Source organism: Coccomyxa subellipsoidea (assembly GCF_000258705.1).
Source record: "Coccomyxa subellipsoidea C-169, whole genome shotgun sequence".
Lineage (NCBI taxonomy): Eukaryota > Viridiplantae > Chlorophyta > Trebouxiophyceae > Coccomyxaceae > Coccomyxa > Coccomyxa subellipsoidea.
The window spans coordinates 1709044-1726956 of record NW_005178031.1 but is presented as its reverse complement, the minus strand read 5'-3'; the positions used below and the strand labels follow the sequence as shown (position 1 = coordinate 1726956).

The 17913-nt window shown below is 52.9% G+C and overlaps 6 protein-coding genes across 6 annotated transcripts; 2 read left to right on the top strand and 4 right to left on the bottom strand.

Moving 5' to 3' along the window:
* Positions 1-3479: 3479 nt before the first annotated feature.
* COCSUDRAFT_17549 (P-loop containing nucleoside triphosphate hydrolase protein) lies at positions 3480-5337 on the bottom strand (the record flags this gene model as incomplete). The annotated part of the gene is made up of 6 exons (XM_005646153.1): positions 3480-3792; positions 4023-4084; positions 4177-4263; positions 4366-4542; positions 4678-4836; positions 5131-5337. The coding sequence occupies 6 exons, from the start codon at positions 5335-5337 to the stop codon at positions 3480-3482; spliced, it is 1005 nt and encodes a 334-aa protein (XP_005646210.1).
* A 2381-nt stretch (positions 5338-7718) lies between these two features.
* On the top strand, positions 7719-9753 carry COCSUDRAFT_37402 (Queuine tRNA-ribosyltransferase; the record flags this gene model as incomplete). The annotated part of the gene is made up of 8 exons (XM_005646152.1): positions 7719-7869; positions 7982-8157; positions 8268-8388; positions 8499-8559; positions 8692-8904; positions 9009-9103; positions 9240-9357; positions 9474-9753. The coding sequence occupies 8 exons, from the start codon at positions 7719-7721 to the stop codon at positions 9751-9753; spliced, it is 1215 nt and encodes a 404-aa protein (XP_005646209.1).
* Positions 9754-9919: 166 nt separating this feature from the next.
* COCSUDRAFT_37401 (hypothetical protein) lies at positions 9920-10331 on the bottom strand (the record flags this gene model as incomplete). The annotated part of the gene is made up of 3 exons (XM_005646151.1): positions 9920-9995; positions 10104-10235; positions 10327-10331. The coding sequence occupies 3 exons, from the start codon at positions 10329-10331 to the stop codon at positions 9920-9922; spliced, it is 213 nt and encodes a 70-aa protein (XP_005646208.1).
* Positions 10332-12011: 1680 nt separating this feature from the next.
* COCSUDRAFT_17448 (PfkB-type carbohydrate kinase) lies at positions 12012-13676 on the bottom strand (the record flags this gene model as incomplete). The annotated part of the gene is made up of 5 exons (XM_005646150.1): positions 12012-12203; positions 12337-12422; positions 12778-12952; positions 13067-13326; positions 13427-13676. Coding segments are annotated over 5 exons (963 nt in total), but the record flags the coding sequence as incomplete, so codon positions are not given.
* Positions 13677-14681: 1005 nt separating this feature from the next.
* On the top strand, positions 14682-16314 carry COCSUDRAFT_33740 (hypothetical protein). Its single transcript, XM_005646149.1, has 8 exons — positions 14682-14744; positions 14857-14967; positions 15090-15197; positions 15312-15484; positions 15570-15630; positions 15720-15803; positions 15908-15973; positions 16109-16314. The coding sequence occupies exons 1-8, from the start codon at positions 14700-14702 to the stop codon at positions 16298-16300; spliced, it is 840 nt and encodes a 279-aa protein (XP_005646206.1). The 5' UTR covers positions 14682-14699; the 3' UTR covers positions 16301-16314.
* Positions 16315-16450: 136 nt separating this feature from the next.
* Positions 16451-16898, bottom strand: COCSUDRAFT_17670 (hypothetical protein; the record flags this gene model as incomplete). Its single annotated transcript, XM_005646148.1, has 2 exons — positions 16451-16628; positions 16741-16898. The coding sequence occupies 2 exons, from the start codon at positions 16896-16898 to the stop codon at positions 16451-16453; spliced, it is 336 nt and encodes a 111-aa protein (XP_005646205.1).
* Positions 16899-17913: the final 1015 nt, after the last annotated feature.

Below are 17913 nucleotides of genomic sequence, written 5' to 3'. Positions count from 1 at the left end.
GTACTGCCGGAACTCCTCCATCGTTGTCGCCTCCGTGCTCCACCGGCTGTAGGAGATGCCTGCGCGACCGTCAGACCCCCGTCAACTCCCTGCGCTGTAACCCCTTTGCTGGAGATCCATTATCCCATGCTCTACGACAAGGCACAACACCCAACGGCGCAGGTCAAGCAACACTTGGAGGAATGAGTAGAGCATGGTGTCCGCTAGCTGGCAGTGAGGATACAAAGAAAGCACAAGGCATGATGGTCATCAGATTTTAGCAAGGGCAGGGTGAGAAAGAAGGCATCGTGGTCATCAGTTTGGAGTCAGGGCAGGGTGAGATAGAAGGCATGCTGGTGATCAAATTGGAGCAAGGGCAGGGTGGAGGGCTGCGCACCGAAGACGGCTTTCATGAAGGGGGAAAGGGTGCGGAAGCGCGGCTCTATGCCGTTGAAGAAGCCGCCGAGGACGAGGCAGACGGCGACGGAGGCGACCATGCTGTTCTGCTGCTCCAGCATCACGCTCATCACATAGCCCAGCCCCGACGTGTACCACACCACCCCCAGCGATACTGCACCGCCACCACACAACACGCAGTCCAGTCAGCCTCCCAGTCTTCGCTCTTCTGGATGGACACCTTCTATATATACCTTCACTTTAAATACCTTCACCACCACTTTCCCCAAACAAAATGTATATTATATGTGATTCTCTGGACTCTAAGGCCTCTAATGACCTCTACCTGGGGCAATCTTTTGCATGGTAAGCAGGGATGACCCATAGACCCAGACAACCCTGTCTGGATTTAAGGGCCTTATGTGCTTATGAGAGGCATGCACACTGGCCAGCTCGGCACAAATCAGAGCGACGCATGAAGTTGCTAGTCACTGAAGGTGAGCCGACAAGACAGGGGTGAGGAATCTCATGTGATGGGGCGTACTGATGTAGTAGTTGATGAACTTGATCTCGGGCAGCGTGAGGGTGTAGTAGACGCTCATGAAGATGGCGGGCTGCACCACAATGTCTATCAGGTGCATGACCTGGTGCCCGAAAAAGAACGCCGTCGTCCTCAGCCCTGCATGCATCATTCAAAACTTCAACCGGCCCTCCACTCAGGAGGTGGACAGATCCTGACATGCAGCAGATAGTCTGTGGGCTCAGCGTGCAGCCAAGAAGGAGCACGGCGGACCTGAGGCGGACTCCCGCCAGAAGATGAGGCGGTCCTTGCCAAATACCTGCAGCGAGGCCACCGTGGAGATGGCTGCAAGGGTCAGCATTGTCTTCACGGCGTTCCCTCTCACCTCCTCCAGCTCCCAGCTCGTCCCATGCACCGCCCCTGCACCGCAGAAGGCAATCTTCACGTTCCGCCATTAGGGCTCAGACTGATGTGCGGCTATCCTTTTGCTTAAGAAAATTATGGACAATCGTCAAACCCGATGTGCATGGCAATGAGACACTCGACTTGCAGGGAGCGGATTGCACAGGTACCCTGATGATGAGGGCTGCCCTCTTCCTTGAAAACTCACCATCAGTTGTCACCCGACACGAATGGCAAGAGAGAACACGGATTGCAGGGAGAGGAGTGCGGAGACTCACCGATGATTAGGGCAGCGCCGGCAAAGAGGCAGACATCCAGGAACTTGATGCCCCAGTTGCGCACCCACTTGACGCCGGCGCGGCGCACGAGCAGGTTGAACTGCCCCAGCGTGCCCGGGATCGCCCGGTACCGCGTCTTCTTGCGCCCGCACAGCGACCGCCAGCCGCACAGCCAGAAGTGCCACCACGCCCCTGTGCCCACAACACGCATCAGCACACCTTCTGTTAGACAACAACAGCATGTCCCTAATGTGAGGGACTGATGTCTCTCTTTCATGCCGAAGTATTGCTGGTCATTGTGACGCGGAAATTCCAGCGACCAACAATGCAGTTTCTTTGGCAGCAACATGGACTTGCTGCATCCTAGCGGACGTTGCAATCGTCGCCGTGAAACACACGGATGCAAAGGGCAGGCGTCACCGCAGCAGTGCAGGCAGGAGGCGCAGGCGGCGGCGCAGCCAGCAGGCTTGTCGGCGCAGGGGCCGTCCAGTTCAGCGGTGGAGGCAAGCGCATCGTCCAGCTCTAGCTGCTGCGAGCTGCTGGGCGACATGCCCTTCAGCCGCGCCACCGGCCCCCGCGGCTGTGCACTCTCCTCATCGTACCCTGATGGCCTCGGCTCTGCGCCGCCGCGCGCAAACGCACTAGACGCTGCGGGGGTGCTTGAGGAAGGGGCCGATGAGACTGCAGGAGTGCTCTGGCTGCTGCTTGCGGCTGCAGAGCTTGTGGGGTCTGCTGCCGAGCTGCTGTGGGCAGCGGCGGCTTGGAGGGGGTTCTCGGAGCTGTCCATTCCCTTCTCGATTGACAGCACGCGCTCGTACTTGGACTGCAGCACCACAGCCATTGTTTCAGCCGCTGCCTACTTCATAAGCCAGCATCAGCCACCAGTTAGTTGACAAATGCAGAAGTTTGTGAGGATTCTGCACTGGGAAACCAGTGCGCAGAGCTCAAGCAGGCAAGGCTGCCGGCTTCCGCAGTATAGTTGCATGTGCCAGCAGGGCAAGTGCCCAGGGGACCCTTGGCAGGAGCAGCGAGCGCCCACCTGGAGCTGGGCAGGAGGCTGGCCGCCATGGCGGATGAAGGAGATGAACGCGGTGCGCGAGACAACGCCTGTGTGGCTGGGGTCCAGCTCCATCATGATATGGCGCATGTCGAAGGGCGTTGCCTCCAGTCCCACATCCGCCAGGAATGCGTTGATCGCCTCCGGTGTGATGTTCCCTGTGCCTTCGCGGTCCACCTGCCACCACCAGGGCAAACGCGTTACTTTTTTACATGCATGATATAGTCTGCGGTGGACATGTGCCCTGATCAGTGTGTGCTGAATGATCTGTTGGAGAGGCGGGGGCTGACCCTGTCGAATTGCTCCTGTACGAGCTGCAGCTGCTGGGGGCTGAGCTCTGGGACGGCCTCTGCGGCTTCAGGCGCGGCTGCAGTCCCCTCCTGCGCTGCAGTCTCCGCCCAGGCCCCGCCCAGTTCCTCCCAGATCCCATACAGATCCTGCGTGGCCAGACAATTGATGCTGGCATGCCTTGCTGCATTTACAGAAGCTCCTCAGCAAGCTCATGGGGTAGAAGAGGTTCAGGAAGCAAAGTTGCTCTTAGTCGACTTGGCACCACCAGAGATACCAGGGCAGAAGACATGTAGCAGGTCTCGTAAACTGGGGAAATGAGGTGGGGAAAGATACTCCTATAATCAGGTGCGATGTTGCCTGCAGTCTCCGTCTTTTGTCAGAACGTGCAATATGGAGAAGGTGCACACAGCTACAAGGTAGACTGCACCCATCTGAAAGCCAGCTTCCCCAGGGAACACCTGATGCATGTCTTGCGCCCCAAGAACTCTGGTGGAGACTGGGGCGGGCTCTTTGAAAAGGAGTGCTGCAAAGTCTGTCATCGTGACGGTACAATCTACTACAATGATTTTTCAGGGTGCACGATTTGAAATTCGGCGAAAAGGCAAAAAGGGCCTACCTCGGGCTTGAAGTCGGGGTTGGCGTGGCAGGGTACACAGCCGGAGACGATGTCGAGGAAGAAATCGGCCGGGTTCTCGTTGGAGGGCAGCTCAAAGCCAATGGAGACAAAGTAGGGAAGCGCGGCGGAGGAGGCGCCCTGGAAGGCGGTGCGGCCGGCCTTGCCCAGCAGCAGGACCTCATGGAAGAGCGAGAAGACGGAGTAGCGCGGCTGGTGAATCACCGTCACAATATTCATGCCCAGGTCCGCCATCCTGCAGCACAGTCACATCATATGCTCACCTCACATCCGAATTCGATCAATTGAACTTTCTTTTGAAGCCATGCAGGTGAACCTGGTCTGCCACTTGGAGCCGCCAGTGTCCACCACCCACTGAGTTCCCTCTACATCCACAATACATGATCTTAAGGCTTGGCAGGCCTCATGCGCAGTACTTTGTGCCCAGCATTGGAGCAAGGGGCCTGATTTGTGGTCAGTGCGCACCTGCGCAGGGAGGCCAGGATGTCTGTGGCTGCTGTGGCGTCCAGGCCAGACGTGGGCTCATCCTGCATTACAAAGATGTGGATGTTATGACATGCATTCTGCGCTAGCATTATATATTAAGAATGGTTTGCATGTAAGAAAGGCAATAGCGCACCATGAAGAGCACCGATGGCCTGGCCACCAGCTCCAACCCAATGTTGACCCTCTTCCGCTGGCCCCCACTGCAACAGGACACCCACATCTCTCCTTCAGTCAGCCGTACATGCATGCAAAAATTGTGCAGCATATAAAACCCGACTATTCTCAGCATAGATGGCTCGGACAGCGAGGGGGCTTGCCTGACGCCGCGCTTCTCAACGGAGCCCACGACTGAGTGCTGCACGTGGCGCAGGCCCAGCAGCTCGATGACATCATCGACCACGTCGCTGAGGTAGGCCCGCCCCTCCGTCGCCATGCAGCGCAGCTTGGCGCTATATGACAGGTTCTCGCGCACCGTCAGGTCCTCGTGCACAATGTCATCCTGGACCACAAATTGCAAATGTTTCTATATATTGCTGAAGTCATCAAGTCAAAAGCCCCACACCATCCCGGGATACTCATAGTATTGTAAGAAGTGCAAGACATGTTGAGAAGAACAGCAGAGGCCGGGGTGCACCTGCGGCACGTAGCCGAGGATGCGGCGCAGGCGGGCGAGGCGCATCTCGCGGCCGTTGATCCAGAGGCGGCCGCGCGTTGCCCCGTAGCGCGCCGTGCCCATCAGCGCGTACAGCAGCGTCGACTTGCCCGCCCCGCTCGGACCCATGATCGCCACCACCTGCCCATTTCACTTCCTTAGCACTTTTCATCTACAGTCGGACAGTACCTATTGGTGCCATCTTCAATTAATATCTGATTAGTCCTCAAAACTTTTTTGGTGATCAAGATCATCTCACCAAAATCCACAATAGAGGCCAACTGTGACGGATGGCAAAATGCTCATCAAAGCGCTGAATCACTGCCCACATAATATGCCCACTTCAGCCCCTTTAAGTTGCATAAGAGTAATTTTCACTGATCATGCATGTGTCTGCGTCGAAAAAGTGAGCTTTCAGTGGAAGGGAAGGCGCACCTTGGAGTGGCTGAAGTGGCCGTTGACGGAGTCCAGGATGACGGTGCCGTCGCGCAGGGTCACACCAATGCCCTCAAAGCGCAGGCTGATGCGCGGGCGGATGCTGGTGAAGGCCTTGAAGGCCAGGCTGCTGCCGCCCTGCCCCGCCACGCCCAGCAGCGGTGCCACCAGCCGCCGCAACTTCTCCTTCGCCCCCTGCTTCTTCATCAGCCGCTCCTGCTGCAGCCTGTCCCCGCAAGACATACGCCCCTATGTCATGCGCGGTAAGCTCAAAGATTCTCCATGGAAAAGTGACGCATGCGCCCCCATGTCAGGCGCAGTAAGCTCAAGTGTCCTCTATGAAAAACTCTCCATAGATTCAAGTACAGATATAAGTTGGATGGCATATTGTCCTGGCTGGGCTGAGGACGCCGGAAATCATGCCGAGGAGGGCAGATACGGGCATGTGTTTTGGGCGCACTTGATGTAGGCTGAGAAGGCGACGTAGGCCAGCCAGAGCAGTAGCAGGATAAGGAACAGGGCAAAGAAGCCGCCGAGGGAGATGTCTGCAGAGGCCGAGCCGGCAGGACACTTGGCCAGCCAGGGACACCCCTGCACCAATCCCCTCGAGTCAGTTGCCAATCAGCTGATCTGGCAAAGTGAACATAGTACAGCAGGCATTCTCGAGTGGGGCGTGCATGGAGTGCGTACCCTGGGGAATTTGGTGTACCACTTGCAGAAGCGCCCGGCAGGGCAGGGGAGCACCACTGTGGCGTTGGGGCAGTAGTACCCTGACGGGCATGGGGTCTTGGGCGTCGTGGACATCTGCATGCCACGTCACCATCTGAACACTTGCAAGCGCCCATTCCCGACAGTAGCTCATCATACTTACACATTAAACAGAGTTTGTTTGCAGGCACACGAAGCTTGTTCACAGGGCTTTACTGGTCAGGTACAGTGAGCAGCAGGCTTACTGGGGGGCAGATGTTGCCGCCGAGGGGCTCCCCATTGGCATACACGCGCTGCACTACAGTGAGGGGCTCTGAGGGGATGGTCATGTCGGGGTAGCGCTTCATGAGCACGGGGTACTCGCATGTCGTGGGTGCCACCGTCGCCTGTGAGCACCAGGCGCCGGGCGGGCACGGCACCTCGACCGCCGGCGTCGGGCAGTAAAAGCCAGGCCTGCGCATGTCGAAACTTTTGGCTTGCATATTCTCGGGTAACCAAGGGATGCATACGATCCCCACGTGCGTGTGCTACATAGCATTGCACTGGATAGAGTTGCATGCACGTCATGAGAATGAGGGGGACTGCCAAGTGATCATGCCGCAAGGGCCCTATTCTGCCATATTGCTAGCAAGGGAGAGGTGAAGTGCATGAGGTGAGGGGTGTCTTGGGTGCTCACCTGCAGCGATACTTGGCGACGTACTGCTCAGAGGCTCTGGAGCCCGGCCTGGGCAGGAAGCTGCCGCTGGGGCAGTGCTGCCCAAACACGCATGGAATGCACACCCCCGTGTAGCCCTCGACACTTCTGCTGTTGTGCCTGAGCTGGGGACCGAGCTGCAGGGCCGAACCCCCATCCTCTGCGCACTGAAAGCCCGCTGCGCAAGCCCCGTATGGAGGGTTCTCTGCCGGCAGGCACGGGCACCCAGGAGCGGGGTAGTCAGGACCGCAGTCTGCAGCCGTGGCGGTCCCCTGTGCGCCAGGTGCATCCCTCAGCCCGTTGCCCAGTGGCAGTGCATTGGATTTGTTATACTTAAAAATCATTTATATGCTGTCTGCATGCGCAAACCCCGATGCAGAAATCTCCAGGCTAGGCTGGTCTGGGTTTGGATCAGTACATCTTGTCAGAGAAGGTCGCTCACCCCTGAGCATGAGAGCAACAATGCACCCCATATACAGCACCGCAGCACAAGATGTCTCACTACAAGAGCCATCAAGCCCAGTCAAAAGCTGTCGTGGTTGATATCTGCACTAAAGCATGTGCCATTCCACTAAAGAGGTCAGAAGCTTGCTCTCCTACATCACAGTGGTAATATTGCGATGCTTACAAACGCTGTAAACTCGATCAGGAATCCAAAATGCTGTCAGATTCCAAACACACTGGAGGATATTCCGAAACGCTTCACAATCAGCCGACATCGTCCTCCCCTTGGATTCTAGTCATGCAAGCATCAGCCCTAATGTGCAAATGAAAGTGTTGCATTAACCAAACTCTGGAGATTGTTGAGGACGATGTTGCGACGCCCCACCATGCAGTGACGAAATCCTCATCAGCATGTTGGGAGTGTGATGAGTCATCAGAACTACTCCAAGCTCCCAGAGGGAGAGGTGGAGAAGGAAGGATGATCGGATCAATTTGAACTCTACATATCCTTTGCAATCCCGCACTGCATTTTTCGGTTGATAACGCATTGCATGCTAGCACGTTCATAGGGAATCGCTCAGTCCCATGGGTGAAGACATCGAGCGTTGTATGTCGGTCAAAGATTGCAGTATGTGCTCAAAAGACAGTAGTATCAACGTCTAAAGTCGTCAGAGGGGGGTGGCGAGGGCTCCGTGTCTTCTGCTCCCCCCCTCACACCGGTAGCGGCACCTTCAGCAGGGCCATGCAGGAGGATGCTGCCGAGTTGCCTTCATCTGTATCTCCAGCCCTCACCTTTGAGGTTTTGGCTGCACAAGGACGAGCCAGGGCTTCGAGGATGACCCTTCCTCATTTTGCAGCTGAGACGCCCATGTTCATGCCAGTGGGCACCAAAGGTACTGGCTTCCCCACCGAATATGAGCAGCATCTGCCATTACACTGTTTCTCCATTACCTGAAGAAGTGAGGTGCAAGTGTGCATGAGCCTGAAAGAAATTTCCTGATGCAGGCACAGTTAAGGGCCTAACCAGCCAGCAGCTTGTGGACCTAAACTGTCATGTGATCCTGGGCAACACATACCACCTGGAGGAGCGCCCTGGATCAGAACTCGTCAGTGAACTGGGCGGCCTGCACAAGTTCATGGACTGGCCCAGAGGAATGCTCACCGACTCTGGCGGGTTCCAGGTAGCATCATTGGTCACTTTTCATGCGCCTATCTGCTAGGACCGCCTGCCTGCAGAATTTCATGATTGACTCTTGATAGGCATTGAGCATCTGCCAATTGATGGCCTCAGATGGTGTCCCTGCTTCATTTGGCCGAGATCACCGAGGAGGGAGTCCAATTCCAGTCGCCAGTGGATGGCTCTCTGATGATGCTGACACCAGAGCGCTCCATCGCCATCCAGAACAAGCTAGGTGAGCCACAATGCATGCCCCAGGCGTTGCCGGCACAAGACTATTGAGAAGAGTCATCATTGAGGTCATTTGCCTTAAGGCACTTAAAGGCTTCCTCATTTCTTGTGCAGGAGCTGACATTATCATGGCGCTCGATGATGTGGTTTCCAGTGTCAACCCATCGCGTGAGAGGTAATCTTCAACCCCATTGTGCACTTCATGATCATTGCAAGGACTTTAAATGTTCTGTTTGCTTTCTGCTTTGCAAGGGTTTTGATTGTCATGTGCAGGGATAGCTGATGGATGTGGGTGATGGGATTGTAGGTTTACAGAAGCAACACACCGAACAACGAGGTGGATTGATCGGTGCATAAAGGCCCATGCACGACCGCATGAGCAGAACCTGTTCGCCATTGTGCAAGGCGGCCTGGATGAGCACCTGCGAGCCATCAGCATCAAGGACCTGTCGGAGAGGAACCTGCCAGGATATGCAGTTGGTGGCCTGGCTGGTGGGGAGTCCAAAGATGACTTTTGGAGGTAGGCTAGGTTGAGTCCCAAATGTATGCAATGTTGCTGGCCCTGTTGGCTGGCACAGCTGTTCCCAACACAGAAAGAAACATATCACAGTTATCTGCGAGCAGGGTCGTGGCTCAGTGCACGGCTCCTGGGACAGGCCTGCCTCCAGACAAGCCCAGATATGTCATGGGTGTTGGCTACCCTCTGGATATTGTCATTTGTTCAGGCAAGCACCATCCAAATGTCTCGAATGAACACTGAATAATGTCTCAAGTGCTTAGATTGGCTTGATGTGGGGCCTGCTGTGCCATGCATGGGTAGAGTTCTGAGTGCAGTGCTGTGGGTGCATGATGCAGCTCTCGGAGCGGACATGTTTGACAGTGTGTATCCCACACGGACCGCTCGGTTTGGTGTGGCCTTGGTCCCATCAGGAGTCCTCAAACTCAAGAATGTGGGCTTCACAGAAGACTTCAGGTCCGACACATGAGACCTTTAATCCAGCGCTCCAGACATGCAGCACCCACACACATGGAAGACGAAGATCTGAGATTGCCTAGTATGCTCAGTTTTCTAAGTGTTGGGATGTGCAGGCCGTTGGACAAAGACTGCCCGTGCATGACCTGCAAGAAGTACACTCGTGCCCTCCTGCACAATCTGGTGGCAAAAGGCATCCCATTTGCAGCCATGCTTGTGAGTCTGCACAATGTTGCATACACGCAGCGGCTGACACAGCAGATTCGTGACGCCATTCGTCAGCAGCGCTTTCCAGAGTTTGTGCAAGAGTTTGTCAGAGGTCACTTTCCTGCTGGTACCGAGGTGCCCCAGTGGGTATTTGATGCACTGGCAGAGTGTGGCATTTCACTTCCCTGAGAATGCCTCAGATGTACATGTACCTAGAAAACCACTCACCGTATAGAATTGTACCAATATATGTATGCCACAAGGTCAGACTCAGTCGGACTGGTCACATGTGCAAACGCATGCGTTGAAGACCACAGGCCGCAGACGGTATGCGCAAAACAGTGTACTGGTATCTTCATGTGCCCTCCTTGTTCATGCGCTTTTGCCACTCAAGCAACGCTAGCTTGCCTTGCTGCAAACTGTGCAAGCACCTGCGACGCATTAAGTCTCACTAAGATTGCCACCAGTCTATCCCTTAATGGCCTACTGCGCATATAAATACTTCATTTTGCATTTGACAAATGGAACGATGCGCATACCAATTAGGGGAAGGCGTGCTCTTGAGCCAGCAAAAATCTTGGACCTCTCGCCACTTGCCGTATTCACATACATTCTCTGATGGTCCAATAAGCTCTGATGTATCAGGATCGTCCGTGTTGGCACATCCAAATCTGCAGGATGCCAACTGCTTGTGCTTAACAGTAGCTATGTCTGGGCATTCAGCAAAGAACTTGAGCAGGTTTCCAGGCAAGAATATTCTACCTCATGGCAGCGCACTCCTCAATGATTGGACCACTTGCCGTATGAACAAAGAAGTCAACATTGCTGCTGGAATGTATCCTCAACTGCTGGGATTTCAAGACAAAACAGCATTGATGAACATCTGGTCCCACATACAAGCTGTGTCAGTTCTGGAGAACACTTGCTGTCTCTGAAGTCTCTAGATTTGCGGAAAACAACACATGCTTTGGTTTTAGGTAGACTGAAGATCGTACACCTTCCACAATTACCGCTGCATTTAATAGGAACTCACCATTGACGAATGTGGCACCAGCGACCGGGCCAGCATAGATGAGGCAGTCCCGGACATTCTGAATGCGCAGTGCGCCTGTTCTTCCTCGCAGGTGGATTGTGCATCGTCTCAGGTCTGAGAGAAGGAAATCAGCACCAGCCAGCTCATCTGCTGTCTTCACAATAGTCGCGCATCTGGCGCCATTGATCCCCCTGTGGCATGCATGGATTATTATGAAGCTTATGCAATTGTATGACCGTGGCACAATTTTGGGAGATATAGAAACCATTGTGTGTTTGGCACTGCTCTTACCTGTCTTGCATGTCAGGCCCCAGTACTAGAGCATGATCGAGGGGCGTTGTTGATTTTTGCACCAGTTTTTCATCATGTTGATGTCCGGTACCAGCCATGACTGGCACAGATTCGCTCTTTAACTTGGATGCCTTGGAGAATGCAAATTTCTTCTTGGGCATCGCCTGGTCTCTGGCGCGATACAATTGTTCTTTCAGCTGCTTGACACCAAGAGAAACTCTCTGGGCTTCATAAGCGGGAAGCAGATAGCTGGCCTGGGCAATCTCCTGCACATCATGCAGACCTGTTATGAGTACTCTCAATCTCTTGCTTGTTACCGATTCTCTATCTTCTGAGTCCACCATCTCACCTCTTCAGCATTCCTGAGCAGCTGATGAGCTTCTTCTAGCTTTGCATGCGCGTGAGCCCTGCATGCACCCCATTCACATGTTTTCAGCACGTAGGGAAGAGATAGGTAATATATTGTGTGGCAGGAGAAGAAATGCAGGATCATCACCCTGGTGCTCCCTCTAGCAAAGCTGTGATCTTGTCTGAAGAGGACTTCCATCTTTGTAGAATAGCGTCTGCAGAATCCATCCCTGACAAAGCTGATCTGCCACATGCATCAATCATTCTTCAGTCCAGCAAAATGTAACAGTTCACTTGTGACATCGAAGTGGTGACTGTATGGCTTTTAACCGAAACGCATGGAGAACACCTTTTGTCGTCAAGAAGCTGAGCCGTGGCTTTCTGCCTTTGTTGATCTCTAAGAGAGATGCCTGCCAATATCGAAGAATCTGTAAGAATGCCACCCTGGAAGGATCTTGCACTATCCATGCTGAGTTTTCAACAGTATGATCCAAGATGATCAAGCCACCAGTTCGCTGCAGCAAGAAAGTGTCAGCTGGGACTACTTCAATATTGCTCACAATCAAAGATCTTCTTCATGAAACGAGAGGTTTTCAAAACTCGATGTCAATGTCTGATATGAATGGTTTTCAGTAGTACTGTGCGCAGTTGCCTCGTTAGGCAGCTGGAGTTTGAAAATTTTTAATTTCTGAGATATGTCAGCACAATGCAGGGTCACCAGAACATTAGACACATCCTTTTCAGTAGACAGCACGTCACCAGGTGACCCTTATGATCATGCAAATAAATTCTCAGACAAGGAGCTACGCATCGGGAGCCCGCCCCGCGCCCCAAAAGCTGTGCATTTCGTGGCAGCTACCACCGCTGCTAGTTGCAGAGATTGTTCTGGAGGCATGCTGTTGCAAATGGCATACAGCAGAGTCCCAATAAAAGCATCACCCGCGCCTGTGGTGTCCATAATTGCATCCTGCATGCCATTCAATCCTTCTATCAACAAGCTCCGGTAAGATATGATACCAAAGATGCAATCATCCAAAAGCAGATGCGTCTGATGGCGGTAATCAGCTGGGCAGGGCAGGAAGCCTGGCACTTGTGCGAACCTTTGGCAGAACTGCTGCAGAAGCCACAACCACCCTTGCCACCGGGCCTTCTGAGTATTCTTTCAAATTGTTTGCCTTGTTGTACTCTGATGCTGAGCGACTATCTGCATTATAGATTGATTCTGCTGCCGCTGCTGCATCTGCTCTCCGCCTGACTTCTGGAAGGGTCGAGTCATCACGTTTCCACTGCAGACGAACAGCACCCTCTGTAGCCGCTGATCGCCCAACCCTGGAGAGACATACAAGAGGTTGAGGAGAGACAAGTGACTACTAAAGCATTCAAGTGGCGGTGGTGCATGTGAGAGGGCATCATGAGGCAAATATATGTAATGTGGCAAGTGCACGGAACACACCTGATCTCTACCCCACTTGCAGCCGTGCAAGCAGCAGCTTCATTTGGTGACTCTGCCCTGCTTTCCCTGATCAGGTTGCTCAGCTGACTGAGCACATCTTCAAGCTTCGCTGTCCGAGTGGCGTCTTCGTCTTGTAGGACATTTGCCCGTTCCAGGAATACCGATCCCTTGGAACCTAGGGTGGTTACCATCCATCTGATGTGAGGTAGACAATAAAATGTTGACAGCAGAGCGTCACCCAAGCCTGCCTCGCCTGTCCAAGCCTGTGGTGCCACAATTCCGCCATGAGCTATCAAGCATGAAGCAGCAAAAAATCTACAGAGCTCACTTTTACTGCAATGGAATGGCCAAAGAGTTTGACCAGGTTCCATTGTCACCTGGGGGAAGCGGGCAGATGTGACTACATAGTCTGCATGTGCTAGAAGCTCGTTGAGGCCGGGCCTCAATCGTTCGGCCTCTACAAGGACAGGGATGCCGGCCCCTTTGGCAGCCTTGGCAACCTGAAGGGCCGCCTCAGCCAGCCGGCCGTCAAAATAGACCAGAGCTGCTCCATGCAAGGACTCTTCAATGAGGTTGGGGGACACATCCTCCACGCGCATAGGCGCTGCAGGCGTGTGTATGCATGTACGAGTTCCACCTGGGCAGTCCATCACCGTGTTGACATACAAGACGGCCCGTTTTAGTTCTTCTGAGCCTCTGAAAGTCAGACTTGCCATGGCAGCTTAACAGCGCCACACCTTCTCGATCCACTATGATGTAGGTGAAGGGTGAGGGTTGCCCCTTTGCGCGCAGCACAAACTTGGTGTTGACATCATCATTTTCCAGCTCACTGATTATGCCATCGCCCACGGCATCATCGCCGATCTTTGTGATCAGCACTGGCTTGAGCCCCAGCCGAGCGGCTGCCGTCAAGGCGTTGGCGCAGTTGCCCCCTCCTTGTGTCTGAAGCAAGTCAACTCTGGCCAGATCAGTTGAGCCGGGAAAAGCTTCCTGAGGTGAAGGTTGCAGCAGGAAGGCGTCGAGCTTGCCTGCAAGTTTTCAGTCCGGAGCTTGTCGTCTGGCTGTGGAAATTTTGCAACTTGAGCTAGATAATCAAGGCCACAACTTCCCACCCCGACCACTTTGTGTCCAGTCTCCTGTGCACCACCCAGGAACGAGGCAGTGGGTATGCCATTCAGCAATACAAGGTGTCAACATGCACGCCTGTATAGCAAGGTACCTTCTGAGAAGATTCCAGCATTGCATGTGCTTTCACAATCCTCCCTCGAGATGGAAAGATGGGTGACCCAACATGAACATGCCCCAGAGTACGATCTCCAGCTAAGACTTGATTCATGAACATCCCCACTCCAGGCACAAGTTTAATTCAAGCACAACTGAAAGAAAGTCATATCCAACTTTGCGCAATTCGTGAGAGATCGTTGCCCCTTTTCTTCTTTCATTCCGCACGTGCCTTCACGTGATAGCTTTATCACTTAATCTCAGGATTTCCCTTTTTTTTAGTAGTTTTTGGAGGATGCATTAAAATCTACTTGTTTTCTGGTCACTATGAAGGGCTTGATTACTGTACATCACCTTACATCGCTATGCCTGCAGCCAAGGCACCTTCAACATCGCCCATGCACCTCGCAACGGAAGGTGTACATGGTGCCAACTGGATGTTATTATCATCTCAATAAGCACTGATCTACTCGTGATCGAATGCATCGTGAATCAGAAGTGGTATAATGGCTGTTCTCCCGAAGAGGAAGCTAACGCGATGCTGCCTTGTTCAGGATGTCCAAAGAAGAAAGATGACCTTGATACAATGCAGATCGGCAAATGCAGACGTCGCAACTCTGAGAGAACGCCTTAAGCAGTTGGACCGACAATTGGTGCGGACTTGATGATTTTATGTGGCCACCAAGTTGCCCTGCCCGCCTGCCCAAATTGCTCAGGTGCTTGTCAACTACTGGCCAGGAAAGGGAAGGCCCTGAGGCAGAGGCAGCAGCAGTACAGCTTGCCAATGATATGAGGGAGGATGGCACACTCCATGCCTATGGCAGGGGGCGTCAGGCAAGGGGCACTCTTGGTCCCAGAACACCAAATCGCGGTCTGCCTGCATTGCATGCAGAATCTGGAGTTCTGGGGACAACTGCACCCGTGTTAAGTTTGCAGTGCTGCGCAGATTCCCAAGCGCATATATTCACTGGAGGAATTGCGACTGAACAAAATAGAAGCAGAGAAATTTCTGTCACCGAAAGATGACACCCTCGGTACAGTGCGGACGATTCTCCAGGTACGACCTTACAAAAATGGAGAGCTCGGCGTACTGCTGGGCCAATGTGCATCATTCTAGAATTTCGAGCAGAGAGGGACCTTCAGGAAGTCATAGATTGATAGATCACTGCTGTGCTCTAGGGAGGCGGGCTGCTGGGGATTGCTGCGGCATACTTTGGCTTACATTGGGAGCTCTCGCAGCTTCTCGGAACGCTGGCAGGGCTTGGCTTTCTTTTGACAGTAGATCAGGTGTGGACTCTTGATGCCTGCCTAGGTAGATCAAGCGTGGACTGGCGTTCACTGCAGGTAAAAGACACTGTTCTGAGAGCATGATTGGGTCGAGCAGTACACCATGGGGCCCAGGTAGCAAATGGTGGTGGACTGGAGGCTTTGTTGATCGATACGGCTGCGAGGACTATCAACCCCAGCTATGGAGAGCGAGTTGCAACCCATGAATCGGGCCATTTTCTAATTGCATACCTTGTGGGGCTGCTGCCGCGCACCTACACACTGTCGTCTCTTGATGCATACAAGAGGTGGGCACCCCTGATCCTCAGTACTAGTACCAAAGCGTTGGTGGTGTGCCGGGGTGACAGTTAAGAGTGAATTCTGTGTGGGCAGGTATGGCGCACTCAATGTGCAGGCAGGCACTTTGTTCTGCGACTCTGCGTACCAACGAGAGGTAGGTGAAGATTGCAGCAGTGACTTGTAACTGCATGACAAAACACCACAAAAGAAGAGGTCGTTGATGAAGAGGTCGTCCCCTGACAGGTTGCTTCAGGGACGCTGTCCAGCACAAGCCTGGACCGGTACTGCTGTGTGGCATTGGCGGGAATTGCAACAGAGTACATCAAGGTGCTCTTCCTCACAACGCCGTGTGTTGCTCTTTTGTTGAAGGTGGAAAGTCAGAATGTTGATGCAATTTGGACACTGAAAGACTTGGTGTTTTTGGTGTGTAGTATGGACAGGCAGAAGGAGGGCTTAATGACGTACAGCAGTTGGACGGCCTCTTGAAAGCACTGCAGGTAGGCAAACGCTTATTGAAATCTTTGCTCTCATAGGTTTATAAGATATCATGATCATGAGTCTGCTGCAGCTGCATCTTTTACAGATGTGCGTTCACAAATGCTCGAGCTCATCCCTGGATTGCTTGGCTGCAGTTCACACAAAAGAAGGCAGATGGTCAGATCCGTTGGGCAGTACTGAATGTGACTGCCCTTTTACGACGGTATTCCCGTGTGCAGAGTCAGTTAGCTCAGGCCATGGCTGCTGGCAAATCTGTTGGTGACTGCATTGCCCTCATTGAAGCACAATCAGAACCAGAACCAGATGCAAGCAACTCACAATTGTAAATCAGTGGTCTCGCTCAGTGACGTCACCCACAACTTGTTCAACCCTTGCTTTCAGGTTCAAAACATGGTCCAAAAAGATGCAGTTGACACTGCATAACTATTGACCTTCTTCAGTTCTCAGCTGATCAAATTCTACATTACAGAATCGCTTCATGCATTCTTCTCGCGCTGGACAACCACATTGAAGGTGCCGACGACCTCCGGATGCAGCCGGATAGTGGCAGGGAATGTGCCTACTGAAGTGATCTCCGGGAGCTCAATATCCTTCTTGTTGAGCTCGCGGCCGGTCTGCTTGAAGATTGCTTCCACGATCTCAGTAGTGGTCACACTGCGTGAACATGTTGAGTGCGCGCTGAATACCCATGAAAAGGAAAGGAGAGACCTTTAACAGGAAAAACGAGAGCAGAAACAGTATATGCACGCGTGCCGTGGTTCCTCACCTGCCAAAGATCTTGTCCTCCTCTCCCACCTTCTTCTTAATGACAAACTTGCCGATTGTTGACAAAGCAATAGCCATGGCCTGCGCCTTAGTTTTGACCTCCCGTGCCTGCTGCTCTGCCCTCTGCTTGTCCTTTTCAATGCTCCTGCGCAGGTGCATGGTACACCCCATCAATTCCTGATTCTTGAGTACACAGCGACCTTGGACGCTTATAAGGCACCAACTTTGTGTTTTGGCATCAATCCAGGCCATTCGTTTCAAGAAGGCATGAGTGCTCACTCTAAGATCCCAGCGGTTGCCAGAGATGCGAGATTCTGTGGCTTCAAGTAATTCCTGAAGAATCCATTTGGTACATCTGTGAGTGTTCCTGCTTTGCCCAACCCCTGCACGTCCTGCCTCAGTACCACCTGCACCGCAGAAGGAGAGGTTCAGCTACAGAAGAGTGCAGAGCCTGCGCAAGCATGGTGTGACAGAAATCGTTCAGTGTTGACCCTCATTATGGTATTAACATGGTGATGTTGTAACTTTGCAAGCATGGTACAGAAACTCTTTGCGTTCCCCTGAGGAGAGGACGCACCGTCTGTCGCTTCACCACCTTCTTGTTTGCAGTGACTGTGAAGTTTATTCGCCTTCTGACTAGGAGACTGGAAGGACAGCAAGCTGCGTTCTTCTGCAAGAACAAGAAATGTCTAGTCTTGGACTAGTTCGAAAGAGTAGAGGTGACGACACCAACTGAAGGGGAGCGAGCAACATATGCAATCAAACAGCCGCAAAATACAAGACAATTTGTGATCAACCTGCTTCAATGCAGGTACAGACACGATATTACAGCAGACAATCGCACCGTTTCTAAACGCCTCAAACCCTCAAAAGATTGGAATGTGGCACATGTCCTGGTCCCGATGGTCTCCAGCATTTTAAAACACTTGATTTCTTGTCACTCAGCTTACTCTCTTCCTGGATCTGTGCACAAGAAGGCATGCCTTCCTGGTGGCCGCATAGAGGATATGGTCTGCTTTGACGGCGTTCCTGCCAGCTAGAAATCCCATTAACTTCTTCACTCCTCTTCATCTTAGACCTCGACTTCTTTAGCTTTGAGATAAATCTTCATTGCCCACATTTGCTATCACAGAGAGTGATAGTCAGTGTTTTGCACAAATTTTGCATTTGTGGA

Bases quoted from the DNA above. Each gene is read 5' to 3' on its own strand.
- COCSUDRAFT_33740 (XM_005646149.1), top strand. From the start codon at position 14,700: ATGAGGGAGGATGGCACACTCCATGCCTATGGCAGGGGGCGTCAG. The intron at 14,968-15,089 runs GTACGACCTTAC...GCTGTGCTCTAG, and splicing joins CAGTGCGGACGATTCTCCAG to GGAGGCGGGCTGCTGGGGAT. The intron at 15,974-16,108 runs GTAGGCAAACGC...GCTTGGCTGCAG, and splicing joins GCCTCTTGAAAGCACTGCAG to TTCACACAAAAGAAGGCAGA.